Genomic DNA, 26351 nt, shown 5'->3' on the forward strand with positions numbered 1-26351 from the left:
AGCAGAACAGGGTTTGCTTTAAACAAGAGGATAACAAACCACTGTTAAATGGCATTAAGAGTAAGATTTTAAAGTATAATTTGATTCTCTGAAAATTCTTTTTATGTACTGTTGCATGCAATAATTAAGGACCCTTAGAGATGTATGTCGTACATACCTTGAAGGTGAGGCTGAAAGTAGTGGGAGGAGCTGAAGTTAAGCTGGAGCTCTGTTGTATAGTCTCCCTCTTAGGGAGGGGAAGAGTGTTGGGCAGGGGGACCTGAAAAGGCAGGCAACAGATATCACAATCTAACTAAGCGTGCTACAAATGCGCACTAATGAGATTGCTAAAATATGCTAAGGTTGGTGGTATGGAATTTAAGTTTTCATCAGAGCCAATAGGGATACTTATATTATCTATGGCATAATTATCTATGGTTAATAATTATGATTATAAAAGAGTTATAAAGAGAAACACTGTCTTTCTATGCAAACATTAGCAGACAAGGAAATGCTTCTCATATTTTAATGTGTAAGTGATCCACCCAAAACTGCTGTTAAAATGTAAATTTTGATTCTGCTTATCTGGGTTAGGATCTGAAACCTGTTATGCCAAACAAGTGCCCAGGGGAATGTTGCTATTACCAGTCCAGAGGCCAGTTCGAAGCAAAGGTCTAAGGAATACAATTTTCACCATATATGCACATGTTCTGTCATAAGTACTTAACACTGGAAATACATGATATTTATCTTTCTTAAAATGCTACTTTCTAATAGCTATGCTTAAGAACAAAAGTGTTCTTGGAGTATAAGTTATTGCCTCTACCTTATTACATGAAATAATGTTGTTATACTAATTGATAACAGCAATTATTATGGGAAACCCACTTACTAGCCATATATGGTTTTCCCCTTGTAGCCTCTGTTATCTTGGAATTTTATTAATCTTATGTGTGTTTTTGGCTCACTTAGCTATTCAAGGGAAAAAAGGTTGCTTATGGTTTTTAAGATTATCATTCTGAGATACAATGGATTATCTTAGAAATCTTTCATACTGGATTTCTTAATGTAGATTCTTTTATATTTCTTTTTTTGGCCCGCCCCAGGGCTCAAACTCAGGGCCCTGAGCTTCTTTTGCTCAAACCTAGCACACTCTACACTCTACCTTTTTTTTTTCCCCAGTCCTGGGCTTGAGCTCAGGGCCTGAGCCCTGTCCTTGGATTTTCTTAAGGCTAGAGCTCTACCACTTGAGCCTCAGCACCACTTCTGGCTTTTTTCTATGTATGTGGTACCGAGGAATCGAACCCGGGTCTTCATGCATGCTAGGCAAGCACTTTAACCACTAGGTCAAACTCCCGGCCACACTCTACCTCTTGAGCCACAACGCCACTTCCAGCCTTTTCTGTTTATGTGGTGGTTCGGAGGAATCGAACCTGGGGCTTCATGCTAGATAAGTACTCTACTACAAAGTCACCTCCCCGGCCTCTTTTATATATCTTGGCTATGCTCTATTACAATTTAAAAAAAAAAAAAAAGCCACTTGCTTTTAAATCTTCAGGAAAGCCAAAACAAATAGCATTAGGTAATACTATCCAGTAAATATGAATTAAGACTGAGAAAAAATTGTTATCAGGCACCAGTAACAGAAATAAACTGAAGTTTTATTTAGTTAAGAAAACAAAATTTTTAGCCAGGCAAGGTGGCTCATGCCTGTAATCCTAGCTACTCAGGAGCTAAGATCATGGTTCAAAGCCAGCATGGGCATGAAAAGTCCATGAGATTCTTATCTCCAATTAACCACTAGAAAACCAGAAGTGGTGCTTTGGCTCAAGGGGTAGGGCGGTAGCCTTGAGATCAAGAGCTCAGGGACAGTGCCCAGACCAAGATTCCAAGCCCTACGACCGACAAAAAAGAAAACCAAACTTTCATGCATAAAATTGAAAAGAAAAACATTTCTTTGAACACTACATTTAATATGGCACAAATGAAAAAAATGAAAATAATTCTATGAAGTCCCAAAACGGAAACTTACTGTTCCATTTTTCAAATATATCCTGAATAGGCTGCAAGTAATTAAACTGTAGACTATTTTACATGAGAGTGGATCTTGGCCCTCCAGTAGTTTTCAGTGTATAAAGCATACATTTAAAAAAAAAAAAAAAAAAAGCAAAAACAATTAAAATGATCATGTGTTTGTCTTCAAGACAAAATTTTAAAGGTTCTATTTTCTTCTATACTAAAAAAAAAAAAAAAAAAGTATTTTTATTAGTTATGACCTAGACATTGTTCCCAAGTTTTTCTGCACTACTTTGGTCATTCTGCCTCCAGCTTTTTGTGGTTAGTTGGAGAAGAGTCTCATGGACTTTCCTGCCCAGGCTGGCTTTAAACCTCAATCCTCAGATCTCAGCCTTGTGAGCAGCTAGGATTATAGGCATGAGACACCAGTGCCCAGCTATGCCCACATTTTAATAAAGCATCATATACTTTGTTTTCGTTTGTTTTGTGTAAACTGAACATGCTTCAAGCATTTGGATATTTTTAAAATGAGAAAAGAGGGGCCAGGAGTTTGGTAGAGTGCTCACCTAGCATATATGGAGACCCAGATTTGATTCCTCAGTACCACACACATAGAAAAAAGCCAGAAATGGTGCTGAGGCTTAAGTGGTAGAGCTCTAGCCTTGAGAAGGTCCAAGGACAGTGCTCAGGCCCTGAGCTCAAGCCCAGGACTGGCAAAAAAAAAAAAAAAAAAAAAAGTAAATGAGAAAAAGACATGAATTATAATAAAATTTTACTGTTTGTTTTAAAATAATGTAGGTATTTCCTAGTTTTCCACCACAGATAGGTTTAATATCTAAACATTAGGAGAAATGTGACGGCTCTTTTTGCTCTTAACACTATGAGAAAGTATCACCCATTCCTCTCCATTCCATGGAGTCTTAAACCAGAGTTCATTAACTTCCAATACACATCATTTTTCTAAATTCCATGTATTTGATATTAGAAGGACTAGACAGCATAGGGAAAATACAAGACCCAACGTAAGATTATTGTATTAGAAATGATAGTTATAAGTTCTTTGTGAAAAATCTTAAAATATTTACATACAAAAGATACTTTGTTTCATCTATCAGTGCCATTGGACAAAATGAAAATAAATTATATTATTTATCTTCTGGTGTTGGTCCTGGGGCTTGAACTCAGGGCCTAGGCAGAGTTCCTACGCCTTTATGCTCAGGCCTACTGATCTACCACTTGAGCCCCAACTCCATTTCTGGCTTTTTGGTGGTTAACTGGAGATAAGAGTTTCATATTTTCCTCCCTGAGATTCTTCAAACCCTGATCCTCTGATCTCAACTACCTGTAAGTCACTAGTTCCTTGTTGTATTAGCTTTTAACATAATCTTCAACTATTAACATGTTTATAAATAGTTTAATTTACAACACGATTCAACATCACCTAATATTAGAACATTTGGGAGCTTTGAAGTAGTTTTGAAAAGTAGAAGTCTAGTTTTTTCCTGGGACATGCAAAAAAGGTATAGCAATTTTCTAACAAGCAGGCCTTAGCGTTCAATCCTCAATACTGTTTAAATAAAGTAAAAGATATACTAGGTAAGATCAAGATTCCTAAACAAGCTAGTTAAAATCTCAAGTGATTACTTACATTATTAACCAAAGTATCCTCCATCTTTGGACTACTAGTAGCCACAGTATTAGGCAGAGAAGAAGAAGGTGTAGTATAATCTGTTACAGACTCCTGTAGAGGAGTAAGAGGGAAAAAAAAGAACTTTTTTATGAAGTGAATAAAACACTTTTTAGTGATAGCCCTAATGGTAAATAAAATTGTTTTGAAAGAAAGCAACGGAAGAAAAGTGGTTAAGACTTCATTCTAAACTTAATTCACAAACATCAGTGGTGACATACTCACATGATGAATAACTTTACCTATTACTGAGCTTTAGCATATTTAAGAATGCACTACATACTACACCAGAAGTTATTAATAGCACCAAATATTTTCATGTACATCACATTTATAAGAGTTGGGCACTATTTTTATATAACTGATGCACAAATTCAGGTATACTGTGAATAAATCTTTACAGACTACCCGTGATGCCTGATATATAATCACACCCATATCTACACTCAAGAGTACATTACATTAACACTATTTTGTTTAGAAAATAGTTAAGAAAAGGGCAGAGGGCCAGGAGTTTTGCCTAGTGGTAGAGTGTTTGCCTAGCATACATGAAAGCTATAGGTTTGATTCCTTGGTACCACATACACAGAAAATCTAGAAGTGGTGCTATGGCTCAAGTGGTAGAGCACTCGCCTTGAGGAAAGCCCAAGGACAGTGCTGAGGTCCCGAGTTTAAGCCCTAGGACTGCCCCTTCCCAAAGAGACCGGGGGTGGGGGGGTGGAGGGGTGAGAGGGAAGAAAAAAGGGCAGAGGACACAACCCAGTTTTCGCTTAATACAGATCCACGTATTTTTTTTTTTTGAGGGGGGGTGGATAGAGTGGGTAATACATGGATGGTGAGCTCACAGATGAGGGCAGACCACATATTAAAAGAAATCTATCTTTATTCAATTTGGCTCATAGATCCAAACAACATTTTAGTGTTCAACCAAAGAAATGTGATGTTCTATTTGATCAACAGCTGGCTATCTGGGTGGTCAATAAATTAGCCCTTTTACTTTTAGCAAAATAAAAAATGCTTAGTCATTCTAGCAAGGTCTACAAATCTAGCAAAAAAGAATCCAATTTCATGTAGACATTTTCCATTTTAAGCAATTCAGTACAAAAGAATTCCTATAAAAATGTACTATAGGGTCTGGGAGTTTGGCCTAGTGGTTAAAGTGCTTGCCTAGCATGCATGGAGACCCGGGTTTGATTCCTCAGTACCACATATATAGAAAAAAAGCCGGAAGTGGTGCTGAGGCTCAAGTGGTAGAGTTCTAGCCTTGAGAAAGTCGAAGGACAGTGCTCAGGCCCGGAGCTCAAGCCCAGGACTGGCAAAAAAAAAAAAGAAAAAAAAAAAGAAAGTACTATAAACGATTACACATTTACATATGGACACCATGAAAATCTATTTTGTATTCAGGTACTGGTGGCTCATATAACCTTTGCTACTCAGAAGGCAAAGAGGATGACATGAGGATCCTGGTTCAAATCCAGCTTATGCAAACAAATCTAAGACTCTTTCTAATTACCAACAAAAAGCTAGACGTGTTCAAGTGGTAGAGCATTTGCCTTTAGTGAAAAAAGTTAAGGAAGAGTGTGAGGCCCCAAGTTTAGGAATAAATACCAGGACCTCCCCTACTCACCTCCATCGCCAAATAAAAGAAAACCTACCCAGCAGAACCTCATAGTCTGCATCTGCTTCAGCAAAAAAAAGTACACTGCTGCTATTCTCATTCATTTTAGACATAACTTGTACATCTAGTGAACTGGTAATCTCTGCATAAGGCTTACCTTTGCATTAGCACTGTATTCTGCAGATGATACAGAGATCATTGTTCCGATTTCAGTAGACATTTCAGAGACTGCTTTCGTTTCCTTTGTTGTGACAGAATCTGTGCTTCTGACTGTAGGAGGGCTGGGTTTCTCTTGCCCTTCTGGCTCCACCTGTTGGGTGTCTTTTACTTTTCTATTTTTTAGTGAACGTTCCTTTCCAATGGGACCAGGTTTATGCTCTTTGTTTTCTACAAGATTCAAATCTGGAAGCTAAAGTCAATATTTATCATAAGACGGACCACAATGAAAACATTTATTAAAAACCAAATTCAATTTGAAAATTATTTGCTTTCTGTAAGTGCCAGCAGTTTTCCTACAATTATATCTTTTTATTTGGGTCAGTTGTGGGGCTTGAACTCTGGGCCTGAGCTATTCAGCTCAAGGTTGTCACCCTACCCCTTGACCCATAGTGCCACTTCCAGTTTTCTAGTGGTTAATTGGAGATAAGAGTCTCCTGGACTTTCATGCCCATGCTGGCTTTGAACCGAGATCCTCAGATCTCAGTCTGAGTAGCTAGGATTACAGGCATGAGTCACAATGCCTGGCTACAATTATATCTTAGAATTATATTTACCTTCTGGGCTTTAATAGGCCCTGCCCGTGGCTGTTTTTGCCGTTGCTCTTTAGGTTCAGGAATTTTTTCAGATTTTTCAGAAAGCACAGGGACAATTTCGTTTTCGCTTCCATTTGAAGCTGGAGCACCAAACTGAATTGTGTCAATTCCTATTTCAACACCACTCTCTTGATTATTCTTTGTCCCCTAGTAAAAGAGTATTTAAAATTTGTTATCAAAGCAGAGTTCTGATTTGACTGAAAATGGTTCATGTAATACCACATAAAACAGTATAGCAGAAGGCTAATCTAAATATTAAGAGATTAACTGACATTTAATTAGGGGAGTTTTAGATCTTTTAAGTGTGATCATGAATAAATCATAGCTTCAAGTTATTTCATCACTTAAAAAAATGTAAAAGCAACAAGTAAAGATATTATGAAACAGACAAAGCAATGAAGAAAAGCAATCAAGCAAGCAATACCAGTGCCATTTACACCTTGGAAGACTAAATCAATTCAACAATTAATTTACTGAGTATATTCTTTGTGCTAGGCAATTTAAGTGGTTAAGAGACTAAAGTCAGATACAGGAACATTAATAACTAACGAAGCATAGGAGCATTAGGAGAGAAGATGGATGACATGTGGCTTAATTATAGATTAAACTACCTACACACTTCAACTATAGTCTCGGCCTACTGGTGATTTTGGTATTCTTCAACTTAGTGTGGTTAGATGTTACATTAGAGTCTAACAGTTTTACTTAACACTAACTCACATTCAAATATAAGCAAATATTATCTAAAAATCCTATACTCAGGTAAAAGTAAGTACATTAGTATTAAAGAGTATATTCATGATTATGAAAGCTACTAACCATGGACAAAATAAGACCACATCATAAACAGAAAAAGAGTGGCTGTTTTTATTGGGGGGGGGGCAGTCCTGGGGCTTGAACTCAGGGCCTAGGTACTCTCTTTTGAGTTTCTTTTCCTCAAGGCCAGCACACTACCACTTGAACCCACAGCACCACTTCTATTTTTTCCTGTGTATGTGGTAACAAGGAATCAAACCCAGGGCTTTATGTAAGCACTCTATCACTAGGATATATTCTCGGCCCCCAATTTAGTGACTACTAAGATAACGTTTGAAGAAGAGCAGCATAACCATTGAAATAAAAAGTATATATAAGCCAGGTGCCAGGGGCTTATGCCTGTCATCCTCGGTACTCAGGAATCTGAGGATAGCAGTTCAAAAGCCAACCTGAGCACAAAAGTCCATGAGACTCATATCCAACTGACCACCAGAAAAGTCGATGTGGTGCTAGGACTCAAGGGGTGGAGCGGTAGCCATAAGCTGAGGAGCTGAGGAACAGTGCCCAAGCCCAGAGATCAAGCCCCATGATTAACAACAAAACAAAAAATATCCAAAATGTTTATAAAGTATACACAATACAAATAATGACACAACTTCATTAGAGTCATTCAAAAGAGTCCTGTTAAAAATGCTTTCTATCTTCTAAAATGGCAACTTTGATCATTTGAAATTTCAACAGGGATTTTTTTTCCAACAAGAACAAATGACTCACCAAAAAAAAAGCATCTCCTGATCATAAAGATGAAGAAAAAATAATACTTGCAAAATACCTAGGCTCCATAATGACTAAAGGTGAAGACATATAGATACCATGTATCATAACCTTGCAGAATATCTGCAAGAAAAATCTGTAGAAAAACAACCTTCCTTTATATCAGCACAAACTATGCTAAATATTGAATAAAAGGCATGGTCTCTATAATTAATGATAATTCCAATAATAACTAGAGGAAAAATTACTTCTTTCTTACTATTTAAGTCCAGTTATTTGATACTGGTGGTATAGAGTTCTCTAAAGAAGTTTAAGGGCTGAGAGTTTGGACTAGTGGTAGAATGCTTGCCTAGCATGCACGAAGATGAAGGTTTGATTCCTTAGTACCATATACATAGAAAAAGGCTGGAAGTGGCGCTGAGGCTCAAGTGGTAGAGCTCTAGCCTTGAGAAAAGTCCAAGGACAGTGCTCAGGCCCTGAGCTCAAGCCCAGTACTGGCAAAAATAAAGAAATATTAAAACAAGTAAAGCTTACTCTGGAACTTCTATATCAGAAAACTGGAGTGGCAGATGGAGTAGCAGTAACATTTTTTCCTCCACCCATCTTTTTTTTTTGGGGGGTGGTGGTGGTGGTGGTTTGAACTCTGGGACTGGGTGATGTCTGTGAGCTCTTCAGCTCAAGGCTACCACCCTACCCTTAAGCCAAGCCCCACTTCCCATTTTCTAGAGGTTAATTGGAGATAAGAATCTCAGGTCCTTTTGTACCTGGGTTGGCTTTGAATCTTGATCCTCAGATCTCAGCCTCCAGTGTAGCTAGTATTTTCAGGTGTGAGCCACGATGGCCAGACTTCCCACACCCATCTTAAAAACACCAAGGGTAGAGTGGTAGCCTTGAGCGGAAGAGCTGAGAGACAGTGCCCAGGCCAAACTCAAGCCCCACGACCCACAAACAAAACAAAAGCATGAAAAACAAAATACTGCTTATACTTATGAATGTGATGTACAGAGGGGTTACTGTTACATAGGTCACAGCATCACTTCCAGCTTTTTTATGTATGTGATACTAAGGAATGAAGCCAGGTCTTTGTGCATTCTAGGCAAGCCCGCTACCACACTAGGCCAGACTCCTGGCCTGTAGCCCCAAGAGGACTTTTTTTTTTGGGGGGGGGGGGGAAAGGGGAGTGATGGGGCTTGAACTTGGCCTGGGCACTGTCCCTGAGCTCTTTAGCTCAAGGCTACTGCTCTACCCTTGAGCCAAGCCCCACTTCACATTTTCTAGAAGTCCTTTTGTGCCTAGGCTGGCTTTGAACCTTGATCCTCAGATCTTGGCCTCCTGAGTAGCTAGGATTACAGGCATGAGCCACTGTGCCTAAGAGTACATTTCTTTTAAAATAATATTAACCCTTCCTTTGCTCTCTCCTAGTTGCCACCCCCAAAGATATATAGTTCATTTTCAATATGGTACCTACTGAATACCACTACTGACATTTGATCACCCTGTGTTCCACCCTCCCCAAACACAGATAAACCAAAAGACAAACAAAAACAGCAATGGGAAAAAAAAATCCTGTTTTCATCACTTCCTGAATTCATTTTGATATTTTATATGATCAGATGCACAGATGCCTTTGTGTTTCTCTCCTAAGAACATCCTCCTTTGGTCTCACTGTGTGTCAATGCCTAAAAACCTGTATTATTTATCATGACCCAGTGTATTTTTAAAACCATTCACTGTGTTTGTTGATTTATAGGCACATGCTAGCTACTGCAAATGAGGGAAACCATTCAACCCTATGTTTCTTTGGGTCTGGCTTACATTGCTCAATATCATTTTCTATAAAGACAAAACAAAACAAAGCCTTAAGTCTATCTCCATGGCTAATTTTGCAGTACTTAACTACAATGTGTTGCTAACCACAAGACATACTTGAGGTCATTGAATTTAACAAGCACCATATTGTGCTTACATAAAAGCAAATAAATCTCATGTCACTAGGTAATAATCTTACGGGACCACCATTGTACCAATGGCCCATTACTGATAATTTTGAACAAAATGTTATGTAGTGCATGATCATACCACACACTATGTCCCCAGTGAACTCTATACAGTCAACTCAATCTAGTGACTTTATCACATGACCTCTACCAGCAGCATTTGACATTCTTGATGTACTCTTAAATTTATCTTTCTGCTTTAAAGAGAAACTGGCTTCTAGGGTATTTAGCCAATCATTAGCCAATCTGTCTCCTATAACTGAGCTGGAAAACCCCAACACTGACATTTTTCATAATTCATTCTTTTTCAGTGGTTTCATCCAATTCCGCTGCTTTAAGCAGCACTGATGCTGATGATTTACAAATTCCTATTTCCAGATCGATTATTCCTTCTATACTATTGACTCTTAGCATTTATATGACATTTCTACTTAGATTATTTGCTCTTAATCAGCATAGTTTCTCACCTCTTCCAAATGCTATTATGTCTAATTCCTACCTCTGATGAAGTAGTTGATCCAAATGATGTTAAGGGTTTATTCCATGCACTGACTGAAGGTGGCTGCAGAGGACTAATTGGACCTACTGGAAAAAAAATGTGGCCATTAAAATTTTAAAGTGAATTACCTCCATTCCATTTAATACTTTCATGACACACATAAAGAAGTTCTTATAAACCAAATTAAGTTCCTTGTCCAAGTTGTTTTATAAAGATCAAAAAAATACATTCTAATGTACTTTTTATGAACACACAAATGTGTTTATAAAATACCTTATTTAAAAACAAAGTTACTTTAGAAACAAGGATTTTAACAAAGAAGCCAAAGGAAGATTCACTATGAATGCTTCCTAACTAAAATGAGAAAAACAACAATGACAACAAACTACCTCAATACTTCCATGCCATTACCTACCCCACAATTCTGGGTTGCACTTACATTTCTTAGAGATGTCATTTAGAACAGCTGGAGGGGCCGCTTTGCTATCCCATAATTCAGCTGTAAGAGTGTTATGTGACTGTGGAGTCTGAATGGATTTTCCTGAAGCTACATAATCTGTACCATTGGATGTCTGAGCTGAAGGTAATCGAATTGAAGGTGGTGGTTGTTTTGTAGATGCTGCTGAAGTTTGTAGTGGGCCCTGAATTGGTTTGTGGGTCTGTGCCTGAGTCAGAGCTGGAGCAGGTGGAGCTGTAGCTGGGGAAGGGCTTGCAGTTGATGCTGGCGGAAGTGGGACTGAGGTTGTGGGGGCTGAAGCTGGGGTACTTGGAGCTGAAATGGTTGGCACAGTTGGGGTTGAGACTACAGGGGTTGGAGGTGAAGCTGAAGTTGGGGCTAGGGCTGAAGCAAGAATAGGAATTGAGGATGAGGCAAGAACTGAAACAGAGGCTGAAGTTGAAGCTGAGGAAGGAATAGGGGTTGAAGCTGGGGCTGAAGCTGGAGGTGAGGAAGAGGCTGCCGACGTAGCTGAAGTGGAGGTTGCTGTAGCTGAGGATGAGGTTGGAACAGGAGCTGAGGTTGAATTCAGAACTGGAAGTGGGGTTGAGGCTGGAACTAGAACTGAAGATGATGCTAACACTGGAGCTGCAGTTGAGGTTGGAACAGAAGTTGAAGGTGGAGTTAGTACTGAAGCAGAAGTAGACATTGAAATTGGAGCTGTGGCTACAGCTGGGACAGGAGACTGGATTTGCTGGGTTCCTGTAGCTTGTTTTTTGGCAAATCTTGGAGGAAGCTTGGAAGTCTGATTTCTTCCTTTATCACTTGTATTCTTTTTGTTCCAGACCTATAAAATTGGTGAAAATCATTCAGGTTAATCATCTATCTGAAAGTAAATAACAGTTCATGCATACAGTATTTTGACAGAACTTTTTACAAACTTTTTAACTTGTATTAGATATTCATAAAGCAAGACTGTTAAGGTTACAGAGATACCTGAACTACAAGAATCCAAGCTAACAGAGTGAAAAAAAAAAAAACCCTCCACAAATATATTATACATTTAGTTGTTTTCCCAATTCTGAGTTAGATAAAAGGATGTTTGTAATAAATGTGGCCACAAAAATATCAACTCCAGAGTATGGCTGGTGTTTTACTACAGAGTACATGTGCTAATAACTTTCATTCACTCATTCTTAAAGTACCCAATTCTAAGAATTTTAAATTCAATTAAATGCAGGTATGCATTTAAATAGCTGTGCATTTATTATTATGATTATTATGATTATTGTTATTAGCTGGTCCTGGGGCTTGAACTGTGGGACCCTAAGCTGTCTCTGAGCAACTTTTGCTCAAGACTAGCTAGCACACTACCACTTGAGCCAGTGACACTTCTGGCTTTTCCTGAGAAGTTAGAATTATAGGAGCAAGCCACTAGTAACCAGCTAAGCTATGTACTTAAGTTAGATTAAATGAGAACTTTTTCATAAACTAAGAATCTGCAGTCCATTAGTAGCTCACAGCATTTATGTTCAGTAGATTTCCAAGGTCATCAAAAGTTATCTAATTATAGAGCAAATAACAGAAAACATAACTATTTATGAGTTTAAATTATGAGTATAAAAATCACTCAGTACCTGGGCACAAGAACAGGCCTGAAGACCAATGGTATAGAACTGAGGACCCAGATATTAAACCACCTAATCTTTCGAGGGAGCCAAAAAAATAGAATGGAAGAAAGAAAGCCTCTTCAACAAGTGGTGCTGGCAGAACTGGTTAAGCACCTGCAAAAAACTAAAGTTGCATCTTTCTCTGTCACCCTGCACTAGAATTAACTTCAAATGGATCAAAGACCTTGAGGTAAAAGCTGACATACTGACAACTTTACAAGAAGGAATAGGAGACACAGTAGGCCTCCTTGGCACAGGTCAAAACTTTCTTAATAAGGACCAAGAATCACAACAAATCAGAGAAAGGCTGGATAAGTGGGACTGCATTAAACTACAGAGCTTATGTATGGCAAAGGACATAGCTAGTAAATTAATTAGGAAGCCTACAGAGTGGGAGAAGATCTTCACTAACCATACAGCAGACAAAGGCCTCATATCTAAAATATATCAACAACTCAAAAAATTAAATCACTCCAAAACTAATCTCCAAAGAAACAACCATCCCATTAAAAGATGGGCCAAAGACTTAAAGAGAGTCTTCTCTGAAGAAGAAACAAAAATGGCCTATAGACACATGAAGAAATGCTCGACATCTCTGGTCATAAAAGAAATGCAAATCAAAACAACTCTAAGATTCCACCTCACTCCAGTTAGAATGGCCAGGATCACGAAAACTATAACAACAGATGCTGGAGGGGCTCTGGCCAGGAGGGATCAATACTACACTGTTGGTGGGAGTGCAAACTCGTTCAACCACTATGGAAAGCAGTATGGCAGCCCCTCAAAAGACTAAACATAGAGCTCCCCTATGACCCAGCAATTCCACTACTAGGCATTTACCCTATCGTCCAGAAACAAGGGCACACTAAATCCACTAGCACAATGATGTTCATTGCAGCACTATTTAGCATAGCAAAGATCTGGAACCAACCCAGATGTCCCTCAGTTGATGAGTGGATCAACAAGATGTGATATTTATACACAATGGAATTCTATGCTGCTGTCAGAAAGAACAACATGGACCAATTTGTAAGGAAATGGAAAGACTTAGAAAATAATCATATTAAGTGAAGAAAGCCAGACTCAAAGGAACATAGGCTCAATATTTTCCCTCATTTGTCATAATCAATAGAAACCTTGGGCTCTCATAGCAGAGATTTGCAATAGAACAAAACCTAGATACATAAGGCCATATAGTATGATGCTACATGAAAGGACCTCTAGGATATAGAAACAAAAGTCATATAATGAGTGATTGTTGTCCTTAATGTGCTATATTATCTCTCATCTCTTTTGCTGTCCCTTGGTTATCTCTTATTGTTACAGTATCTCACTTTGATGCCTGATATATCTGATATATTTGTATTTGGTTATTTGAAATAGGATAGGGAAGGGGGGAAAACAAGATGAGGGGTGAGGGTAGGGGGGAGGGAAATGGGGACCAAGACATGAGAAAGGGTATCAATGTATGTGAAGTAATGCACCTTCTATCTGGTGAACATAATGTAATCCTTCTATTAATTACAATAAAAAATATATGAAAAAAAATCACTGAGTACCTTTAATGAACACAAAAACCTGAATTATTTGCCATAATTTCCTGTGAAGAATAATCTGGGGGGAAAAAGAAAAAACAAACTTTAAACCTGTATGACTTGTTCTTCCTTCTTCCTACGTTCCTCATCCTGTAAACGTTTTTGTTGTTTCTTAGATACCACTTCAGTAAAACCATCATCATTCAAATTTGACTGGGGATCTTCAACTACTGTGACTTCAGGATGATCATCAATTATAACAACACCTGTCAGTGGGAAAAGCAAGTTAAGTAACAGGTTCCTCATGTTAAAAGTAAAATGCCCAGTAGCTAAAGTAAAAGTAGAAGTTAATTCTTATAATTTGGCGATATAATAATGTACCATCTGTTCTGTAAGATAGGTGGTAATAAGATCTGGAAAGTTTCTTAAATCCTGAAACTATTTGCTTTCAATGACATTTTGCTTTTTCCTTAAGCAATAAAAATGCTTCAGAAAAAAAAATTAATAAAATATCCCAAACCCAAATTATCACATGACTTACCTTTTCAACCTCAGACCTAAAAAAATTCTCTAGTGCTTCATCACATTCACATATTACTATTCTAATAGATAGTTTGTTCCTTTTTTTCAAAGGAAAAATAGGCTCTAGAGAAACTGATTTGTTAAAGGTAAGGATCACTAGGATAGCGCCCATATAAATTTTAATCTTGTATTTACAGTGACCCCTGTATAATGTGTAGCTGTTAAAACATGTCACTATAAAGTGGTACAGATGTACAAAAACTAAAATTAGGGTGAGGAGTTTGGCCTAGTGGTAGAGTGCTTGTCTAGCATACAGGAAGACCCAGGTTCGATTCCTCAGTACCACATACATACATAGAAAAGCCGGAAGTGGTGCTATGGCTCAAGTGGTAGAGCACTAGCCTTGAGAAAGCCCAGGTGGCCAGGCCCTGAGGTCAAGCTCTAGGACTGGCACACAAAAACAAGGACAAGAACAACAACAAAACAGCTAAAATTAACTTAATCATGGTAAATTGATGGGGGGGGGATTGGTGCAAATGTTTTGAGTATTTGAGTTCCTAGAAGGCTGAAGATTTCTTGAGTTCATTTCAAATCAATAAATCAATTCTAAACCTGATAAATATTTCAAACAAAACCAGTCTACTTTAACACATGATTTTTGGCTATATGCTTGATTATATAATCCAGAAGATTTTTTTTTTTTCTTTGCTGCTACTCATAAGCTTGAAATTTATAGACCTGGGCACTTCCTTGAGCTTTTTTACTCAGGGCTAGTGCACTATCACTTTGAGCTATAGCTCTAGTTCCAATTTTTTAGATGATTAATTAAAGAGTCTAACAGGTCTTTCTTGCCTGGGCTGGCTTCAAACTATGATCTTCAGATCTCAGCCTTCAGAATAGCTAGGGTTACATGTGTGATCTACCAGCACCCAGCTATACTTTTTTTCTTTAAAAACCATCTATCTATCTGTCTGTCTGTCTATCTATCTATTCAGGTAAAGACTAAAGGAGAATGAAAAATAATTTTCTTTCCTATTGCTTTACTAATAAACCTTGATTTAAAACGAAAGTGGCCAATTGATTATAATATGTAAGATATATTTTTGCTTCTAAATCCTTTAAAAAAATTAACTATGAGGGGCCGGGAGTTTGGCTTAGTGGTAGAGTGCTTGCCTAGCATACACGAAGACCCAGGTTCCATTCTTTGGTACCTCATACATAGAAGAATGCTGGAAGTGGTGCTGAGGTTCAAGTGTGTTAGAGCTCTAGCCTTGAGAAAGCCCAAGGACTGTCCTCAGGCCTTGAGCCCAAGCCTAGGACTGGTAAAACAAAAACAAAACCCCCAAAACAACAATTAGCTAAGAAATGTGCATTCCAATGAAGGTCCTAGCTTAACATTTTTAAAGATCATCACTGTTAGAAGTTTAACAGTACTGCTAACTTGCCTAAGATGTTAACAGCACATCAGTTTCTGAAAACTAAAAATGTTTCAGAGTTACTCAACCATTTTTTTTGGGGGGGGGGGTCTTGGGGCTTGATCTGGGCTTGGGCACTGTCATTGGGCTCTTCAGCTCAAGGCTACTCCCCTATCCCTGGAGCCACAGTGCCACTTCCAGTTTTCTGGTAGTTAACTGAAGATAAGAGTCTCATGGACTTCAGTGGCTTTGAACCACAATCTTTATATCTCAGCTAGGGGTACAGGTATGAGCCACCAGCACCCAGCTCTCATCAAATATTCTTATTCTTCAACTTTGACAATTTCATGACCTTCCTAAATTATTTATCAATACGAACATTGTTTCCTATTCTATTACTTATTCTCCTTATTATCTTAGAAATTAATTTTACCAAGCACACAATTTACTGTATTAATATTTCTTTCCTTTTTGGTAGTAGTACTGGAAGTTGAGGGTTTTAGGTGTGCCTACAGCAAAGCAAGAAATATGCCACTTAAGCCAAACCACCAGCCCTTTTTTGTTCACTTTTCAAACAGAATTTAGCAAATATGCCTATAATTCTCCTACTTATAAGTTAGGATGACAAGCATTGACCATCAAGCAAATTTTCTACTTCCCAAGTAGTGAGGATTATGAACCACAGTGCCTGGCTAACATTTCTTTCCTATTCAAAAATAATACAGATATTCAAGCTATTTTTGTGTTTTATCTTACTCGTTTGGCAAGGTAGGATGGGCTAATAAAATTTTTCATTAAAAAACAAACAAACAAACAAAACCTCTTGTGGAACTATTTTTTTTGGGTGGGTCATGGGGCTTTAATTTGGCCTGGACGCTGTCCCTGAGGTCTTCAGCTCAAGGCTTCCACCCTACCCTTGAGCCAAGCCCTACACCCCCCTTATTTAGAGGTTAATTACAGGTGAGAGTCTCAGGTCCTTTTGTCCTGGGCTAACTTTGAACCTTGATCCTCAGATCTTAGCCTCCTGAGTAGCTAGGATTACAGGCGTGAGCTACTGCACCATGCTTGTGGAATTATCTCTTAACAGAAATTTTGAGCATCAAGGCTACATTAAAAGTTATATTTTAGTTTGAGTTAAATCAGTTAATGTCTCCTAATCAGCTTATATCACTGTCTTCTTGGATGACTACTTCTTACAGTATCTACTTTATTGTTTTTTTTTTTTTTTGCCAGTCCTGGGCTTGAGCTCAGGGCCTAAGCACTGCCCTTGGATTTTCCTCAAGGCTAGAACTCTATCACTTGAGCCTCAGCACCACTTCTGGCTTTTTCTAAGTATGTGGTACCGAGGAATCGAACCCGGGTCTTCGTGCATGCTAGGCAAGCACTCTACCACTAGGCCAAACTCCTGACCCCTACAGTATCTACTTTAATGAAATGAACTCATGACATACTTGCATAATTATTGAGATCAAACTGTGATAAAGCATCTACTTTCTCTTTGGGTTTTTTAGGACCAGGTTTGGTGTCTTCTCTTTTTTTCCCAATAGCATCTTTGGAATTCTTCTGGCCTGTACCATTAGGTGTTCCTTCCTGGTGGTGTGAAGAATTGCCATTGACAGAATCAACACCAGCAGTGCCTGCAGACTGGTCATCAAATGGCCTACAAAAAAATGAGACATTAGTTGAAACAAGAGGAAATGCTCTTCTTGATGGTTCCTTAAGTTCATTGTAAGATGAAACAGCACTGGGATAGTAGATTCCAATGGGCTAATAAACCAAGTCTAAAATTAACAAGTCACGGCAACTTTTATAGTTCTTTTCAGTGGCTAAGTTCCAGAATTCTAACTTCAGAAGATTTTTGCATTACATTCATTTTTATTATAAATAAAAATTTAGCATTGTTTGCAGCACAAAGTTCCTGTGATCTTATGAAGTCTGATATATTTAGGACTGGATCTTCCCGAAAGGTGGGCTACATAAAAAACAAAAAAACCCCACCAAACTTAACAAAACAGCATTTTGTTTACAGAATGTGTGCAGATGTATTTTTAAAAGCTCAACTGGATTTACATAGTAAAATGAATTAGTATCATCTAATTAGGATTCTTATGAACCATTTGCTTTTACTACTCAGGCAGCTTCAAAGCTTGGAGTATCAGCACATACCACTATATCCATCTTGCTGGCTGAGCAACTTTATCACAAGTGCGCACTAAGCCACCTAACTCAGTTTTTTTTTTTTGGGGGGGGGGGTTTGTTTTGTATTTTTTGTTTTGTTCTTGTGGAACTCGGACTCAGGATCTTGTGCTTGTTAGAGTATTGTTCTACTACTTGAGCTATGCAGCCAAACTAGCTTTTGGATCATTATTTTGGAGATGGAATCTCCTTAACTTTTCTACATGAGCTATAGTCTCAAATTGCATTCTACAGACTGTGTCTTCCAGGGCATGTAGGGATTAAGATATGAGTCACTGGTGTATGTCTCAGTACATGTATTATCCTGCTATCAATCAGACTTTAGGGATGTGTATATTCTTAAGTAATCAGGTACCCAGGAAACATAATTGGCTTGAACTTTCTTTAGAAAAGTGAAAGTACTTTCCATGACCAGTATGTGTAATTAAGAAATGCAAACTAAAGTATTTTATAAACAAACTCATCAGCTCTGGTTGCAAATCTAAGCATTTTGGTCTATAAAAGTAGTACCTACCATAATGGTTTACTACATGCTAGGTGTTACTACAGGTGTACCAATAATAATCATCTTGATATTCTTCCTAAAGCTTTATGAACACTATTATTTGTTCTGTAATTTACTACTAAGTACCAGAGTCCAGATTTCAACAGAGCCATTATGAACAATCATGTGTAAAGTTTGCAATGCCTCCTATTCCTACAATCCACACTGAAGTTTAGCAACCTAAAAACAAAAAAAATCCATTGATACTGGTGGTCATGGTGGTTGGGTGGATTTGTTTCCTGGGCTTATCTCTTGTTAGATATTGTCGGATTTCCAGAAGGGAATATAATGTAAATTTTTATATCTAAAAGAAAGTACGTACCCTCTCTTCCCACTTTTTGATGGTGGGCCATTTCTTCTTTCATTCCTAGGACCTGAAAAATTCCTTCCTGATTTGGGTGTAGCAGTGTTTCCACGTCGATTCTGGCGATCTACTCCAGGTCTCTGACTGGAAAAACTCCTCTTTGCTATGTCTCTCTTTGGGGGGACAACATTCTCCCCAGTCCTTACAACTGCTTGTGCATTCAAATCAGCATTTTTCTTTTCATCCCTCTCTCGCCTCTCATTGAAATCACTGCTTTCAGAGGCTGTTTCCCATTCTTCATTTGCCTGATCTGAGGAGTTTTGATTAGATAAATCTGGTGTCTTATTCCCAGAAATATCCCCAGAAGTATTAGCTGGTTCTTGAACTACATTATTAACTGCGCCATTTGTGGGCACCAGAACTTCGTTTGTTTTTGAAGCAGCCTCCCTCTCTCTAAGCCGTCTAAATCGAGGAGGCTTATCTTGTCTTGGTGGTCGGGTAGGGCGTTGCCTTCGAGGCCTTTCTCTAGCTGGGTCAAATTTTCGCTCAAACTTTGGGGGCCGTTTATCTGCTGTTATAGGAATAAACTGATCATGTCTTCTTGATGTCTCTCCTTCTTCTGGTTTAGGAGCCTCTGCTTGTCTTGGATTCCATTGATTGTCCCTGTAAGCAGGTCTTCTTAAGGTAGATGGGCGTGATGGTCGGCCTCCTGGGTCCCTTCCACCACGTCTAAATGTACCCCCCCTGCCTCGCCTCGGAGGTTCTCCTTTAGGTAAGAAGCCTGGTTTAGGTTTATCATCATCCCTTAAATACGGCTTTTCTAGTGGCCTATTATCTACTCGGACATGACTTTCAGGTTTGAAAGACTGGGGCTTTACAGATTTTTTGTTTTCAGATCGATCTTCTCTTTTGGGAAGTTTGCCTTTGCTTAAACTGTCTTTGTCACTTGCACTCTCATGAACTTCACTGTCTGTATCAGTCTCTGAACCTCGCTGCCTTCTTCTTTTAGGGACAACTTCAAAATCAGAACTCTCACTTCGTGTTTCACTTTCTTCTCGCTGTCTGAGCGGGCCTGAGGGCACATGCTCTGTTCTGGGCTTATTGTCTCTATATTGAGGATAATCTCGAGCATGCCCTCTACCACCCCGGCCACGCCCTCCATAAGAGCCTCTGTAGCTTCGACCTCTAGAGTAATATTCACCTCGTCCTCGACCTCTGTATCCTTGATCCGGAAACCAATCTCTATCTCTAGGTTCTTTCCAATAGGTCCTAGGGGGCAAAGTGGATTCTTTTTTAACTACTGGTCTTGAGTCCTGTCGAGGTCTATCTGTAGCTATATCTTTGCTGATGACTTTCTCAGGCTGTTTCTCTTCCTTGGTGGTTGGTGCTGTTACAGTTTGCTGGTTTGCAGGTTTAACTGTAGGCTCTACCTGAACGCTAGCTGCAGATTCCAAAGGCTTCTCAGTATCTTGAGAAGGCTTTGGAGCCAAAGCTGAAGTTTCTGTTGAAGGAACTTTCTCTTTTTCTGGTTCTGGCTGCACTGGTGGACCCGACTGTGGTGGAATTGGCACTGGAGGTGATGGGGGAGAAGGAAGATCTTTCTTTTCTATTTTTTCAGGTTTAACAACCTTATCTGGAAACTTTTCTACTTTTTCTCCTTCTTTCTCTTTCCTTTGCTCTCGTTCCTCTTTCATATCTCTAAGTACAGGTTTTTTAATGGGACCCGATCTTCTTACAGGTCTATCATTACCTTCTTCCCTTCTATTGGAGGATGGCCTTGGGCCCCAACGAGTTTCTGATTTAGATTTATATACTTTTTCTGGTTTTGGTCCCTCAGAAGACCGAATAAAGCCATCCTTCCTTGGCTTGTCCTCTGGTCTTTCTAATGACTCTTTTGAATCAAGGCATCTACTAGTTACTTTAGGAATGCTTACAGATGATGGCTCATTTCTTTGCTCCTCTGATTTTTGTGTATGGCTAGATCCATGGGAAACACTTCTTTTCCGAGCAGGTTGGCTATCTGGTGCTGAAATCCTCTCATCTGTAGGAGTAGGTAAGGTCTTCTGATCAGGTACTTCCAAACAAGTGGACTGATTATTTGTATCAGTATGGTGAGGTCTAATGTCTTCCACTGATCTGCTTAAAAACTTATGTACTTCTGTGTCATTTGGCTGTCTGACAAAGTCTGTTTTTGGATGTGTTTCCAATTGACCATGTTCCACAGGGTAAGACGCAGAAATTTGCTCTTGCTCTAATGCAGTTTCAGGCCTACGATAGGAGCAATTAAAAAATTTAACTGACATAACAATCTCACGTACATGTAAATATACAGAAAGACAGCTCAAATTTAAAGTCTATAACTATGAAGAGTATCTTTGACCTTTTGATTAAAAAAAAATTTGGTGTATCATTACTCAATTTAGCAAGTGGATATGGATTAAATGTCTAGCTACAGATGAAAGAACACAGAAAAGTTATATAACATGAAATTAGTGTTAAAATAACTCAGGGATATAAAGTTGGGTGCCAGTTGTTTACTCCTATAATTCTGGCTACTCAGGAGGCTGAGATCTGAGGATTAAGGATTGAAGTAAGCTTGAGAGGTAAATCCTTGAGAGGCTTACCTCTGATTAAGCTATCAAAGAGGTAGAACTAGAGCTGTGACTCAAGTGGTAGTGGCTCAAGCTAAAAAGCTCAGAGATAGCACCTAGGCCTTGAGTTCAAGCCCTAGGAACCCCGCCCCCCAACTCTCATCACAGAACTCTTATCATATGATACTAAGGACAAATATCTGCTAACTCCTTTAATAGAAAATATTCAAATAGTGTAAGCTTAAAAGACTATAATTTCCACTTAGATTATTGTCTTTCCCAATCAATTACAAGTCATTATAAAATATCATACTTTAGAAGCTCCATAAAATAATTACATTGTTCTACATTACTAGAGGTTACCACCAATTGTAACTATTAACTTGTACATCTTTTTATGGGGGATGGGGTGGTGGGGTTGGTCATGGAGCTTGAATTCTGGGCCTGGGTTTCGACCCTGAGCTCTTCAGCTCACAGCTACAACCCTACCCCTTGAACCACAGTACCACTTCTGGTTTTCTAGTAGTTAATTGAAGACAAGAGTCTCACATTCTCTAGTGCCTGGGCTGGCTTTGAACCACCACCCTCAGATCTTAGCCTCTTGAGCAGCTAGGATTATAGGCATGAGCCACCATGCCCGGCATCAGTACATCTATTTAACTTGTGTTTTCAGTAATTTTCCTGTAGGTACTGACAATCAATTTTCCACCATTTCTCTCACTGGAAGAACTGTTATCAACATTTTAGCCAGGTTGGATAAGCATGGTTATACAAATAAATGTCTTTACATATAATCTATAATACAGTTGGTTTGAATATTTAATGCTAAACTTCTGCATCTAATTCATAAAAAGCTTTAATCTACATAGAAATTTTTAAAAGGAAGAGGGAGGGATGGACGGAGGAAGGAAAAAATACGATAAAGGAATAAAAAACAAAAACAAGAAACTAAACATAAGAAATTACTTATGGCTCAGAATGATCTTAAGGACAGCACAGGTTTCCATTATCCCCACAATACATTAGTCAATTAAAATTTTCTTTAATATTCTTAACAATTTATAACCTTGCATCTTCAGGTTCTTCAGGAGCCTTTGGGGTGGTTGCCTGCTGAGGCTCAGCATGAGGATAGGGTTCTGACCCCCACATCATACGAGGCTCAGAATGAGAAATAGCATGATCTCTTGCAGATCGAGCTATATGTTCAAATGACTCAGAACTGTTTGATGACCCTTCCATCTGGTCTCTTCTCATTAATGGCTTAGTAGGAATCATTCCTGTAACAGAGGTTTACCAAGAGATAAATCAGAAGAATTATAGACAAAAACATACATCATTAAGTCTTTGGAATTAAAATTTTTTTAAATTTCAAGTAAAGCTAAACAAATGGTTGGTGGGAAACTGTATAAAAGCTGGGAGTCACATGTTCACGTCTGAAATTCTTGCTACTCAGGAGGCCATGATCTGACGATCACAGTTCAAAGCAAGCTTGAGACTTTTGTCTTATAAGCTTGAAGTAGAGCTGTGACTCAAGTGGTACACTAGTTCTGAGCAGAAAAGCCCAGGGAAAGAGGGCCTAGCCTCTGAGTTAAGTCTCAGGACTGGCACCACAAACAGAACAAAACAACTGCTCTGAGAATTTGATTTCATTATTGCTCTGAAAATACTGAAACCTGTAACAACAGCCTATTTACTTTCAAGGGGAAAAACACGCATAAAAACAGATACCGAGTACTGTAATTCTAAGTATGTTAATACAAAATACCAGAATTATACCGACAGGATAATTTTCCAGAGAAAGCTATTAAATATAGCAAATTCTATTTAATATGCCATTTTATAAACTATCAGGATGATTCTTTTTAGGAGTACAGTGGGGATGGGAGCAAACAGGATTTTGCTATGTTACTTGTCTAGCCACAAACTCCTGCTTCAGATTCCAGAGTACTAGGATTGCATGTGTAGGTCACCTTGTGCCTGGTTCAAGTTGATTACTGATCAGCTTGTTATGGCACTTAACTTTCCTCAGTATCATTCTGATAACAGAAAATCTGGATTTATTCTAATGTCATAAAGGTAGTAATTATTTTGGCTAACTTATGAATAACTCAGTGTTAGGCTGGTAAATAATATAGGATTAAAATAGGTGGTATGAAGCTGGAAGCTGGGGGCTCTTGCCTATAGAAATAGTTAAAATGTGAATAATGAACTACTAAAAGAATGGGAAGTGGAAGACTACTTGCCTAGCTCAGATCAAATCTCAGAACCACTTAGATTTAAAATTAAACCATTGTAACCAATGGCAGGCATTTAGAAGACATAGACTAGCTGCCATTATAAAAATTTAAACAATATTCATAAAACAAAAGGAACTCATATTTTGGTTTTGCCATACAGTTGATATAGTACATGGTTTTTATTTCTGGGTCAAGAGTTGTTCAATTCTAGAGCTCCTATTTAAATTCTTACAAGATTACAACTCTATCTTGAATACTTGTTTGTTAAATATGTCATTTGAAATAAGATATAAAAATCAATGTTAATAAATTCTTTAATAAAAAAGATTACAACTCTAAAATTGAGAATAAAAATGAGCAAGAGAAGGGCAAGAAAACACTGATTCTACAAAACTGTAAGGCTTAGCAGTCAATTTTAACTAACCAGGATGAATGGGTGGTATATCCATAGCAGGTCTTCCAGATATCATCCTAGGATCCATGTAGGATTGCATCATCAGCCACCTTGGATCAAAACCCATGGAGGCCAAATGTTGAGGGTGAGGTTGCATGGTCTGGTAAAGAGGTCTGTGTGGTGGAGGAGGAACAGCACTACTAGATGGTTGTGAAGGAACGGTTTGTGGAATTACACCTTGCTGCTGCTGCTGCTGCTGCTGCTGCCACTGCTGTTGTTTCATTTGTTCCTGAATAAACAAGACCTCACATGTTGGGATTCTAGTAACGGATCATGAATACAATCATTTACATCACAAATAATGGCCTTTATCAATTCATGAGGGAAAAGACAATAATAAAAAACTTGGCCAGGTGAAAACACTTACACTGTATGATCATTCTTAAAATTAACTACAAATGAGACAAGAGAGTCTAAAACAATAAGCCTTTTCAATCCCACACATTCATGTTTAATGCCTTTTTTATATCATTACCTGCTGCCTTTGGAATCTTGGTGGTAATGATTTCTGAAATTGTTTGAAATAACCAGATAATACAGCAGGGCGGGATTGAGACCCTGATTCTGGCTCTGTTTCATGTGCCACTTGAGTGGTGGTCTCCTTTTCACTGCGATTGCTGTCTTGTCTAGTGAAAATTGGCTCCCCTTCTGTTTGAAGAAAAGGTGAAAATACTGTCAAATGTGTCAACTAAATGATCAGATTGAAGTACAACAAAATCTAATAAAAAAACTACAACACTTTATCTCTTTATATTCTAACATTGAAAGTCATGTCATCAAAACCTTAGATTTACAAAGTACAAAAAACTTAAATGCACAAATACTTATGCAGTTTCTATTTTCCATTTATTTCCACAAATATCAATTAAATACTTTAGTAGGACCTGTATGAAAACTGGAACGTGTGTGTGTGTATGTGTTACGTGTGTATGTATGGCATACTGGTATATGAAGACAAGAGTGCCAACAACTATCTTCTAATAGTTTAAGCACTCTTTACAGTTAGTATCTACTCAATTATTGTGTAACAAAAGGAGAAATATAGAAACGGGTACATATGCACACACATTACAAATTTTTATCCTAATGAAAACTAGTTGTAATTCTAGAGCATGTCCTACAACCATTGCAAAAATGTTGTGAATTCTTTTCTCAGATGACTACTGATTGTTAAAAGGAAATTTACTTTTTCCAATGAAAAATGTTGCAAAGAATCACAAATATTTTTTGTATCATTTAATATCAAGAATTCAATTAAAACATGAATTTCCTATATTTCAGTTTTCTCATGACTAAATCAGACTCCCAAAGGCTGATTATACAATTTATTGAGTGTATAACAATGTTACTAATATTTGTTGTGTTGCATTTAATTTTTTTTGGTGCTGTGAGCAATTTTCTTATACATTTATGTATATGATATGTAACAGAAAGCCAACATTAATATCTAAGTCTATTTCCAAATAAAAATATAGGGTTGGGAGTTTGGGCTAGTGATAAAGTGCTTGCCTAGCATGCACGAAGACCCGGGTTCAATTCCTCAGTACCACATACATAGTAAAAAGCCGGAAGTGGTGTTGAGGCTCAAGTGGTAGAGTGCTAGCCTTTAAGAAAGTCCAAAGACAGTGCTCAGGCCCTGAGCCTAAGTCCAGGACTGGCAAAAAATAAAAATTATATATATATATATATATATATATATATATATATATATATATATGACTAATAGTCATGTCTATAATCCCAGATACTTGGGAAGTAGAGACTGGAAAGATTACAGTTGAAGGCCAGTTTGAGTAAAAAATATTCAAAAACAAAACAAAAAATTCTGCGTGTCACCCTTATTTATGGCAGAAAATAGGATTAAAATCCAAACCAGGCTGGAGAAAAGAGGGGAATGAAGAGCAAAGTCAAGACTCTTAAGTGGCAGAGTACCTGCTTGGCAAGTGTGAAGCCAGGAGCCCAAACTCCAGTACTGGCCCCTCCAAAAACAAATGACTTCTAAAACAAAATTATGTTTTTATCCTACCTAAGACTACCCTTACAGATTAGCTTCACTACAACTCAGCCATGATCTTACATATTTTAATTCTATTAAGACTTTTAACAAGTATAATAATTTCAGAAATTAAAATTACAGTCTTAACAGCACTAGCTAGCTACAGCTTAGAAACTAGTATATCTAAAGTACTAAAAAAAAAATCTAAACTGATGTAATCATTTAATTAGGAGAATGCAACATTTCTATGAAAGGTTTTTCCAGTTCAGTTTTTTTTTCGGGGGGGGGGGGGGGGTGGGGAGTGGGTTGGTTG

The 26351-nt window shown here is 38.1% G+C and overlaps 1 protein-coding gene across 15 annotated transcripts in view; it reads right to left on the reverse strand.

The window, feature by feature from the left end:
• Prrc2c (proline rich coiled-coil 2C) overlaps window positions 1–26351 on the reverse strand; it is an 82127-nt gene that overhangs the window by 16943 nt on the left and 38833 nt on the right. For 13 of the 15 annotated variants that reach the window (XM_090340453.1, XM_090340450.1, XM_090340446.1 and 10 more), the window contains exons 13-24: window positions 24518–24690; window positions 24013–24271; window positions 22418–22628; window positions 18779–21028; window positions 17168–17376; window positions 13891–14045; window positions 10578–11421; window positions 10139–10224; window positions 6074–6259; window positions 5458–5709; window positions 3644–3736; window positions 158–259 (exon numbers count right to left, since the gene is read on the reverse strand). In XM_090340453.1, coding sequence (XP_090196579.1) covers window positions 158–259; window positions 3644–3736; window positions 5458–5709; window positions 6074–6259; window positions 10139–10224; window positions 10578–11421; window positions 13891–14045; window positions 17168–17376; window positions 18779–21028; window positions 22418–22628; window positions 24013–24271; window positions 24518–24690 — 4820 coding nt within the window. The remainder of the gene's footprint in view (window positions 1–157; window positions 260–3643; window positions 3737–5457; window positions 5710–6073; window positions 6260–10138; window positions 10225–10577; window positions 11422–13890; window positions 14046–17167; window positions 17377–18778; window positions 21029–22417; window positions 22629–24012; window positions 24272–24517; window positions 24691–26351) is intronic. The other 2 variants (XM_090340454.1, XM_090340456.1) reach the window with 2 other exon arrangements.

Source organism: Megascapheus bottae, chromosome 10 (genome assembly GCF_031878675.1).
Source record: "Megascapheus bottae isolate mThoBot1 chromosome 10, mThoBot2.hap1, whole genome shotgun sequence".
NCBI lineage: Eukaryota > Metazoa > Chordata > Mammalia > Rodentia > Geomyidae > Megascapheus > Megascapheus bottae.